Genomic DNA, 10,811 nt, shown 5'->3' on the forward strand with positions numbered 1-10,811 from the left:
AAAAACCAGACAATCACGGGTTCTTTTATCCCAATTTTTTTTTTTAAATATTTTTAGTTGTAGAAGAATACCATACCTTTATTTATTGATTTTTTCGGGTGGTGCTGAAAATCGAACCCAGCGCCTCACATGTGCTAGGCATGGGCTCTACCACTGAGCCACAACCCCAGTCCTTTTATCCCCATCTTAAGTTTTAATAACTGTAACATTCAAGTCCCGCATCACACTTAGGGTTCCAGGATGCTCTGCCAAGAGCACAGGCAGAGAGCAGACAGGACAGCAGAGTCAAAGAGTCCCTGTAGGTGGTCAGATGAGGGTTTTTAACTAAGCAGTTTCACAGAGATGTCAAGACAGTGTCACTTGGAGTGGGTCGTTGGCTCGTCCTCACAGAGGAGAGAAACCACACTGAACAGAAAGAGAGGTTCATCCTGGGCAAGGCCCATGTCAAGTGACCAGGTGATGGGGTCGGGGTGTGTTTTAGTCAGATTTTTCACTGCTGTGAACAAAAGACCTGACAGAGGTCAGGCAAAGGTTAGAGGAGGAAAAGCTTATCTGGGGGCTCACAGTTTCAGAGGTCTCAGACCACAAACGGCCAACTCCATCCCACAGGGCCTGAGGTGCGGAGGGACACCATGGCAGAAGACTGTGGCAGAGAGAAGCAGCTGGGGACATTGCAGCAGGAAGCAGAGAGCTGTCTTCACTACAACAAAATACAAACCCCAAAGGCACACCCCCAGGGACCCACCTCCTCTAGCCCCGCCCCACCTGCCTAGAGTCACCACCCAGTTAATCCTTATCAGAGGAGGAAGGCACTGATTAGGTGAAGGCACTCATAACTCAGTCATTTCACCGCTAAACTTTCTTGCATTGTCTCACACATGAGCTTTTGGGGGACACCTCATAGCTAAAAACAATAACAGGCTGCCACTGTGTTCATTCTTGAGGGGCTCCTTCTTTGATGGGATCACATCTGAGATTGATGAGCTCCTGTGTTCAGTGTTCCTGATGTGACTTGGGATGTCCATGTGTCCAGGTGCTCCTGATTTTGTTTGATAAGTTGGCATCAATACGTTATTTGTCAATTTTTGCCCGATGGTTGTGCTGGGCAGATGATTGTTGTTTACTTGTTTACCTTGGCACTTGTACTCAAAATGGAGCAACTTCTTGTAAACTACTGCTTTACAAAATGGAGTAATTCTGATTTAGGAGCAGCCTGAATGCTTCCATGTTATACATCAAGGAGTAATTTCCAGGAGGGCACAGCCCACTTGCGACACCTCGGCAATTTAGCAAGACCCTGTCTCAAAATAAAAAATACAAAGTAGCTCAGTGGTAGAGTGCCCTGGGTTCCATTTCCAGTAAAACACCACACACACACACACACACACACATACACACACGCGCGAGAAAGAAGGAAAGAACAGAGGGAGAGGAAGAAGGAGGATGGGGGAAGGAACCAATAAGGCACCATTTGCAATTCAGGAGACTGGCCTGCTCTAGGAAGCTGAATGACAACAGGTGGTAAGAGAAAACTACAAGCATCCAGATGGGTGCATCAACACCCACAGCTACTCAGGAAAGCATCTGCCAGCTTCAACAAGTCACGAGGGCATGTGCCCTGTGACCTGGAAGTCCTATCTGAGGAGAGTTCTCCCACAGTGTAAAGAGACAGAAAGAAGACATTCGTGCCAGTGGTGTGTGTGATGGGACCTCAGGTCAACCTGAGTGTGATCACCATGGGGGTAAGGCAGATAATAAAAGTCCTGGAAGTTCAACGTGGCATAACATGCAATCCACTAGAAGCAACAAACGAGCTGCATATGGAAAACATCACTGCTGAGTGGAAAGATGTAAAAATGTAAACAGCAGAATGAACTTGATACATGACACCACGTCTGTAAATTGCAAGCACGTTCACACAGGACATGTGCCCATCAGGCCAGGCAGGAGTCACTGTGGTTGGATGGAAGACAAAAGGGAAGCGAGAAGAGGGAAGATGGGAAGCGATGGAGGGTAAATGAATTAATGTAACTCAATAAGATGCAAAGCTGAGTAAGGACTGCAAAGGCCAGGACAGTCTCAGAGTTGACAACTGAGCAAGGAGGAGGGGAAGAGAGGAGCAGTCTCGAGAGAAGCAAGGTCAAGTGCCGCTGGGCACAGGGAGCAGCATGGCAAGCCCCTACCCCCGCAGTTGGGAATGACTTGGCCTGTTCGGTGTGGCTGAGAGGGTGTGAAAGGGGCGAGGGGGACTTGAGGAAGGTGCAATAGGTGAATACGCACGAGAGCCTTCAAAATAACACACATACTCTGGAAAGCAGTGTGGAGACTCCTTAGAAAACTTGGAATGGAACCACCATTTGACCCAGCTATCCCACTCCTTGGCCTATACCCAAAGGACTTAAAATCAGCATATTACAGAGATACAGCCACATCAATGTTCATAGCTGCTCAGTTCACAATAGCCAGATTGTGGAACCAACCTAGATGTCCTTCAATTGATGAATGGATAAAGAAACTGTGGTATATATATATATACAATGGAATATTACTCAGCCATAAAGAATGATAAAATTATGGCATTTGCAGGCAAAAGGATTAAATTGGAGAATATCATGCTAAGTGAGATAAGCCAATCTCAAAAAACCAAAGGACGAATGATATCGCTAATAAGTGGATGATGACACATAATGGGGTGTGGGAGGGGTTAGTGTTAGGGTTAGAGTTAGGGTGCGGGGGGCAGGAATGGAGGAAGGAAGGACTGTATAGAGAGAAACGAGGGGTGGGAGGGGTGGGAGGGAAGGGAAAAAAATAACAGAATGAATCAAACAACATTACCCTATGTAAATTTATGATTACACAAATGGTATGCCTTTACGCCATGTACAAACAGAAACAACATGTATCCCATTTGTTTACAATAAAAAAAAAAGACTGACAAAAAAAAAATAACACACATAGAGAAAAAGATACATTTTTAAACATCGCTTTGGCCGCTTCGTGGAGACTGGATTGGAGGACAGTGGAAGGAACGTAAACAGTGTCAGGCCCCAGGATCCTGCCCAGCTGTCACTCGCCGCAGCGGCCTCTGGGCGGCGCCGGGTGCCTGCACCGCTCTGGGTAGGAAGTGGCCCCGCGCTCAGTGCCCTCGGCGCTCGGCAGGTCGGGCCTGTCCGGGGCGGGACGAGGGCGGGGCCTCGGGGGCGGGGCCGCGGGGTTGACAGGCGCCCATGGCGGCGGCGCAGGGCTCCTGAGCCGGAGGCGGCCATGAGCGCCGCCCGGCCCCAGTTCAGCATCGATGACGCCTTCGAGCTGTCCCTGGAGGACACGGGTCCCGGACCTGAGTCCAGCGGGGTAGCTCGCTTCGGGCCGCTGCACTTCGAGCGCCGGGCCCGGTTCGAGGTGGCTGATGAGGACAAGCAGTCCCGGCTGCGCTACCAGGTGAACGGCCCGGCCCACCTCACCCCCTGCCCCGAGCCAGTCGGGACCCCAGGCCGAGTCCTGGAGACACGCAGCTCGGGGGAGACCTCGAGGCCCCAGCCGGAGCCTCGAGGCCCAGCCAGGACGTGACGCCTGATCCAGAGCCCTGCCCAGACCCTTCACCTCCGAACAGGTCCCCAGCCCGCGCTGAAGAGCCGCACCCCAGAGCTCATCCCCGGCCACGGTGGAGAGCCCGCACGGAGTCCCCACCCATCCTGGGACTGAGCCTTCGCCCCCGCTGGGTTTGGGGAGCCCGTCTGTGTCAACCAGACCTTGCCCATATGCGGAGCATCCACCTGAGCCCTAGGCCAGATGATCTAAAAGGAACCTGCATCCCCTCCCTGTTCTGGAAGTCCCCACCCCATCTTACCCGCTAGAGCTTGAGGGCTCCACTCACATGACGAGTAGTCTTGGCCCACCCCTTGACTGAACTGGAAATCCTCATTTTTCCAGACAAACTCCACCAGCCCTTGGATCCTTTCCTTGGGGACCTGGGCCAGATTCCTGTGCCCCAAACCTGGGAACACCAGGCCTCTCTTTCCCTACCACCCCAAACCCAGAACCTCCATGATGAGCCCCTGAAATAGCATCCTGAGATCTCTACCCTGTCTCCCAAACTTGAGATCCCCTATCCCTGGGACCTCTGCTGGCTCCTGCTCCCAAAGCCCCCAGTGTCCACCCACTTCCTACCTGGGTTTCGGTTTCTGTGAATCATCAAACCCGTTCTGCTGGGAGGGTGGAGGACCAGATGAGCAGCTGCAAGGCAGCCAGGACGACAGCTGTGTGGGCTGCCTTCTCTCCAAGAGGGAAGTGAGGAAAGGCCTGAACCCAGCAACCCCTCTGAACCCTGTGTTCTGGAACAGAACTTGGAGAATGATGAGGATGGAGCCCAGGCCTCTCCAGAACCGGATGGGGGAGTCAGCACCAGGTCAGGGCCAGGTGGGGACCCACCCCATTCCCCAAGCCCCATGCCTCTGGTTTCTGTCCACAGGGACCTACCCAGGCCCCCACCCCACTACACTCAGCTCTGCCATATTCAGTCCTATAAAAATTTCCAGCCCCACTCCCCTCGTGGGGTTCCCTGCCCAGCTGGTCACCCTAAAGTTTGCATTCCCACCCACCCAACCCTACCAGGCTCTTTATCTAACAGGACCCCCCATCCTGATCTGGCCTCCACTTTCCTATAGGTCACAATTGCCTGGTTCTCATCCCATCTCCCTCTATCCCCCAGCCCCTGAATTCCTCCTTGTCCACATTCCCACTCAGGGCCCTCTATCTGGTAGAGGCCAGCCCTAGTTCCTTCCTGCACACACAGACACACACACTCCATCAGGACTCCTGTCCCAAAGGGACTCCCTTCCCTGCTCTCTTCCCCTGCCCCTCACCTGCAGGGATTCTGGCCGAACATCCATGCGCAGCTCCCAGTGGTCCTTTAGCACCATCAGCAACAGCACCCAGCACTCCTATCGTTCCTGCTGCAGGTGAGACCCTGCTCACCTGAGCCCAGTCCCCTAGAGCCTGAAACCCCTGCCCCTGCCAGCCAGCCCTGGCTCCTCCCCCGCCCTTCACCTCTTTCACACCCATCCTGCTCTCCTACCTCCCAGCTGGACCAAACATCCTTTGATCCAGAAGAACCTCCGAGTAGTGCTGGCCTCCTTCCTGCTCCTGCTGCTGGGGATGGGTGAGTGCCCTGAGGGTGCCCCTGCCTTCCCTCCCTCCTTTCACACAGGGTGCTTCCCTTTGGTACACTGAGCCTCCCGCATCCAAGCAGGCAGCTAGCCACCATCACCCCTCCCATGTTAAGAGTGAGGAACTGAGGCCTTGAGACAGGCAGAACCAAGCTCCTGGCAACCCAGACAGGAAATCACACACAGAGCTGGAAATGGAACCTGTAACAGCTACCATTTATCAGGTCTACTTAAAGGCAGGTTTACTTCCCACCTTTCAGAGGTCACACAGCAAGAGAGAGGCAGAGCCCAGAACTTTGTGTAGGGAAAGGTGCTTGGGTGTATGGGTGACTCTGTGGCCAGAGATGCTGAGTGTCTGCCAGCCTGATCCAGAGCTGTCACTCCCCCTTCTCTGAAGTCTGAGAGATGATCAGGACTTCTCTCCACCCCCATTGCTCAGAAGGGGAAACTGAGGCCCAGAGCAGGCAGATCTCACAGCCAAATGTTTCTGAATCTCAGGCTCCTCATTCTATGGTACTGAGGAGGCAGGGTCCCCAGAAAGGATCCAGCATTGGGGTCACAAGGAGGGTGGCAGTCACCCTGATTGATCCTCCTCCCTCCTTTTTCCAGGAAGGTCAAAGCCCCCACCAACCTGGTCCCCTGGCCAGAAAGCCTGGCCCAACTCCAGGTGTTTGAGTGCAGGGGAGGGAACTGCTACTTCCCATCGACACTGTGTGCTGTGCACTGGTGGCACTGGCCATTGGCTCGCTTGCTCACTCTCTCGCTCCACAACCTAGCAAAGCAAGCATTATTACCATCCCAGCATTGGAAATAAGGATACAGGCTCAGGCAGGTTGCAGCTGGGAAGTTGATGAGCTGGGATTTAAACCCACATCTGTGACTGCCAGGCCACGGGGCCACCAGCAACCCACAGAGGGCCCTGGAAGAAATTAGAAAAAGATGGCTCCTCTGAGAGGGCAGAGCCTACAGCAGTTAAGCCAGGGTGCAGAGAGTGAGTTCGGACTAGTTTTCGAGGTTCTCTGTGCAGGGCACAAAGCAGGCAACAGTCCACGGTGACCCTTCAAGCTCCCAGGCTGTACCACCTCTCTTGCTGTACCCCATCCTCCTGTCAATCCTCTAAGTGGGAACTGAGTACTCTGGGTCTGAAAAGTGGATCTAGTCATGACCTCGCCACCTTCCCCACATGCACCATCTCCCATCAGAGGCCATATCCTGGGGCTGAAGGCCCTATTATTCCTGCTGCCTGCACTCTTCCTGTCCAGTCTTGCAAAATACTGGAAGCCTTAGAAAGCCCCCAAGTTCCCTCCAAACTCTGAACCTTTGCTGTGCTGTTCCCTCTGTCTGGAATTCTCTCTCTGCCTAATTAATACCCACAGTAAAGCCTGTAGAGTCAGCCAGCCTCCACCTCCCAACTGCTGCCAGGGCAAGTGACTTCCCTTCTCTGTGCCTCAGTTTCATCTTATACCTGTCTCATTTGGTCAAGGTGACAGTTAAATAAGGCAATGCATGTAACACACTTAGCCCAGTAGCTGGCAGAGCCTGGTGACCATTAAGTAGTAACTGTGATTGCTATTGCTTCTGCCACCCCGCTCAGCTTAGATCAGCTTCCCTGCCTTCAGGAAGGCTCTCCCTGGTGTCCCTGGCTGACTCTAGCAGCTCCTCTAGACTCCCACACTGCCCTGTTCTTCCCCCACCATATCCTGATCAGCTGGGTTATAGCTTTCAGGTGCTTTGGTCCCTTAACTAAGGAAAGGCCATGAGGGCAGAGACCTTATCTACCTTTCACCTTGGAATTCCCTGAACCAGGCACGCAGGAGGTGTCCCTTAAGTGTTAGCTGAATGACTGACAGGTCACACCAAGGAGGAGACAAAGCCTCTCATTTCACAGACATTCCCCAGAGCCTACCAAGTGCCCTGCTCTTAAGACAGAGCTTGGTGACCTTCCTGGGGAGGGTCTCCACCTAGGGGCGTCCGCTCAGGCAGGGGACCATTCCTCAGGCCTGAGCCTGCATGTGGGGCGGGGGTGGGAGTCCTTGCCCTCACCCCGGCGGCCCCATCTGTGTGCAGTGCTGATCCTGGTCGGCGTGGGACTGGAGGCGGCCCCCTCGCCAGGTGAGCGCCCCCTCCCACCCCACGGGAGCCGCCCCGGCCTTGCGCCCGTGGGTCCTTGGGAGCCCTTGGCGGTCCCAGCAGGAGCTGACCCCTTTCCGGCAGCGTGAGGGCCCTCTCCCTGAGCCCGCCCGCCTCCCTCCGCAGGTGTCTCCAGCGCCATCTTCTTCGTGCCGGGCTTCCTGCTGCTGGTCCCAGGAGGTGCGAGCGGGCGCCGGGGCGGGGCGGGGGCGGGGCGGGGCGGAGCCTCGCGCTGACAGGCCCCGCCCCGCAGTCTACCACGTGATCTTCATCTACTGCGCCGTCAAGGGCCACCGGGGCTTCCAGTTCTTCTACCTGCCCTACTTTGAGAAGTGATCCACCGGCTGGAGGATTGGACGCCTGCGATCCGAGGCCCGGGCCGCCGCCTCACGTGCCCGGAGGTTCTACTCGGACCTGCGCCCTCTTCTCAAGGGAAGAGGTCCTCTGGGACCCTCGCAACCCCAGACCCCTCCGGAGTTTGCTCAGGAAGTGTGGGGCGCGCAGACCTGGGCCTGCGAACGTCGCCCCTTGCCTGCTCTGTGCCTTAACTTATTCTCGGGCCCTGGAGTGTCGAGTCAATGTTATTTTGTGCAAATAAAAGGATCGTTAATTCTGGCAGGGCCTGGTGCGAGACCGAAGGGCTTCTAGGACCCCCGACCTCCCTTCAGGTCAACCTGAGGCTCTGAGACTTGCCCAGGGTCACAACACGTTGTGGGCAAAGCTGGGCTTGGAAGAGGCAGTTCCAGCCTTCCCTGCTTCCAACCCTGAGCAGACTCAGCCCACCCATGCCGGCTCAGAGAGGCAGCACCAGCACCTGTACTGGAGGCTGTTAGCCTTCTTCCAGCCTGGCTCCATGGCCCTGGGCTGCCACAGCCCGCCCTGAATGTGGGCCATGAGGCAGCAGTGGACAAGCCCCCTGGGTCCATTGCCCTACTTTCCAGCCCCAGAGGTTGGGAGAACCAAGTGGACAGATGACTTGGGAAGCAGGACCTCATGACAGAGAGCCTGAGTGATCAAAGACCACAGAATGTTAGAAACGGACCATCTCAGAATCTTAGGAACCAAGAAACGGACTCTTAACCCTTAAATCTGAGCTCATAACTACCATTTGTCATATTCTTACAAGACTTAGTCACTGTACCCTGGGCTAAGCACTTAACCAGTGTTATGTCTTGGAATCAGTCCCATTTTGAATGACTTACCCAAGGACAGCCAGATGGACGGAGTTAGAGACATGATCCAGGGTTCCAGCACCCTGGCCCAGGAACCTTTCCATGACACTTGGGGAGAGGCTAGAGAGGGAAACCAGGCCCTTGTCCCCTACCTCCCAACCAGAGGATGGGCTGGAGGAGTGTATTGACCCCAACTTAAACATGAGCGCACTCAGGAAAGGGCTGCCCACCTCCCCAAGTCTGCAGCACCAGGACAGTGCACACCTTTAGAGTCCTACACTTTGGTTGAATGAATAAATACCCAGACCCCCACAGTTACTCCTGCTCCCCTGGTCCACCCAGGCCTCCCACCCTCAATCCCCAGCCCAAGGCACTTTGGTGGTCCCCTTTGAATGCGGGAACTCTTTAAAGAGTGTTCCCAAACTAGCTGTGGGAAAGGACCATTTACATTTCTAATCCATCATGGACCAATAGTTTTAAAAAGATAAAAACTAGAAAAAGGAATCAAGACATACAGAACCTAAGCACACAGTATTAACAGATTAATCACGTAAAATTACAATTTGATAAATATCATTAGAACAGGAAAGAAGAGAAATTACAAAAGCTGTTCAGTGAGCATATGGTCAACAGAGTCACAATCTTATGGTGCTGGTGATGGAACCCAGGGCTGCATGCATGCCAAGCAAGACCTCTACCACTGAGCCCCACCCCCAGCCCAGGGCGTATATTTCTCTGGTTAATTTTTCTAAATCCAGATTGCATTAACAGCAATATTTCTAAACTCTAAATATAGACAGCATACAATTTCTTTTTGAGTTTGAAGACACATGATAGGAACATACAGATTTCCTTAGTGACTCATGATTCCATTTTTCCCTTGTGCTTTGGCCTCATAACTCATTTCTATCTGACTTTCCCATAGTTACGTTAACTCTTTTTTGGTTAATTTTCTCCTGGTAAATCTTTTATCCAGCCATCACATTCAGCCTTCTGCTTTTCATTATTCTCTAAGTGTGTCTTTCTGGATCCTTGATTCAGCGGTGGGGAAAAACCTGAGATCTGCCCTTCTGTATTTGCTCTCTGTCTTTGTAGAAGAACCCCTTGTTTTTAGTTGGGCACATGACCTTGCAAGTAAAGACTACATTTCCCAGCACCCTTTGCAGCTAGGTGCATCATGTGATAAGCTGTGTCTAATGGGATGTGAATGGCTTCTCTTTTTTTTTGGTACTGAGAATTGAACCCAGGGTCACTAGAGCACTGGTCCTTTTTATTTTATTTTATTTTATTTTTTATTTTGAAACAGGGTCTTGCTAAATTGCTGAAGCAAGTCTTGAACTTGCAATCTTTCTGCCTTGCTTCCCAAGTTGCTGGGACTACAGGTATGCACTACTGCATCCACATTGTTCATACTCTTTTCCTCTTTCTCCTTCTTACCTGCCTCCATCCTGCCACCAGGAAAACAAACAAATGTGGACACACCCTAGGGATGGCAGAGCAGTCAGCCAGAAGGAGCCTGGGCCCTTGAAGACTACATAAAGCAAATTTCTATCCAGGTTAAAAGATTGTTATTTGAGGTGAGTTACAAGAAACACAATCTAATATTAATTTTTTAAAATTTTTATTTATCTACTTATTTTTGTGTGTGGGGTGCAAACCCAGGGCCTCACACATGCCAATCACTCTACCACAAGCCAGACCCCAGCACCATTAGTACTTTCTTTTGGGACTGGGACTCTCTGACTTTAAACTAACAAATTTAATCTTTTATATTTATTGTACTTATTGATTTTTAAAGGATTATTTCTACTTTCTGTTTTAATATTCTCTATGTAATTCGGTTTTGGTTTTGTTTTGTTTTTTGGTTTTTGGTTTTTTTTTTTTGCATTTTAAAAAAATTTTTGTAGTTGTTGATGGACAGAATGCCTTTATTTTGTTTATTTTTATGTGGTGCTAAGGCTGGAACCCAGTGCCTCACACATGTTAGGCAAGCGTTCTGCCCCTGAGCTACAGCCCCAGCCCCTTTCTTTGCCTTTTTTGCCCTCTATCCTAACTTTCTACTGGTTTAGTCATGAATTCCTCATCTCCCCTGTTTTCCTCCTCTATTGATTTGAGTATTGAGTGGAACATTCTATTTCTGTTGTGTTAATGGTTTCCCTTAAGTGATCAGCAGAGTCTAATGCTAACCAACAAACCTAGCCTTCTTGAGGACAACATCAAAGATTTCCATGTGCCTACGTCCATCCCCTCTGTCTCTAGGATCTTTTTTTCCACGCAAGTCCCTAAACATCTGCACTCTTGCCACTTTCCTAGGTTGGTGGTTTCCTTGTTCCTTTTTCAGGAA

The 10,811-nt window shown here is 51.8% G+C and overlaps 1 protein-coding gene across 4 annotated transcripts; it reads left to right on the top strand.

Annotated features, from left to right (window-relative positions):
* The first annotated feature begins 3,180 nt into the window (after positions 1 to 3,180).
* Positions 3,181 to 7,910, top strand: Tmem134 (transmembrane protein 134). 4 transcript variants are annotated; one of them, XM_047519430.1, is made up of 7 exons: positions 3,182 to 3,438; positions 4,341 to 4,405; positions 4,869 to 4,958; positions 5,082 to 5,158; positions 7,233 to 7,277; positions 7,422 to 7,475; positions 7,584 to 7,910. In XM_047519430.1, exons 1-7 carry the CDS (start codon positions 3,265 to 3,267, stop codon positions 7,622 to 7,624), a joined length of 546 nt encoding a protein of 181 aa, XP_047375386.1. In that variant the 5' UTR covers positions 3,182 to 3,264; the 3' UTR covers positions 7,625 to 7,910. The 4 variants fall into 4 exon arrangements, with proteins under 4 accessions (XP_047375388.1, XP_047375386.1, XP_047375387.1 ...); XM_047519429.1 differs by having other exon boundaries at positions 3,184 to 3,438; positions 7,549 to 7,910; XM_047519432.1 differs by lacking the exon at positions 7,233 to 7,277 and having other exon boundaries at positions 3,181 to 3,438.
* Positions 7,911 to 10,811: the final 2,901 nt, after the last annotated feature.

This window comes from Sciurus carolinensis, chromosome 11 (genome assembly GCF_902686445.1).
Source record: "Sciurus carolinensis chromosome 11, mSciCar1.2, whole genome shotgun sequence".
Lineage (NCBI taxonomy): Eukaryota > Metazoa > Chordata > Mammalia > Rodentia > Sciuridae > Sciurus > Sciurus carolinensis.

Excerpts from the sequence above, each read along its gene's own strand:
- Tmem134 (XM_047519429.1), top strand. The coding sequence starts at position 3,265 with ATGAGCGCCGCCCGGCCCCAGTTCAGCATCGATGACGCCTTCGAGCTG. Across the intron at positions 5,159-7,232 it reads GCTCCTGCTGCTGGGGATGG|TGCTGATCCTGGTCGGCGTG; the intron begins GTGAGTGCCCTG and ends ATCTGTGTGCAG. Across the intron at positions 7,278-7,421 it reads GGAGGCGGCCCCCTCGCCAG|GTGTCTCCAGCGCCATCTTC; the intron begins GTGAGCGCCCCC and ends CTCCCTCCGCAG.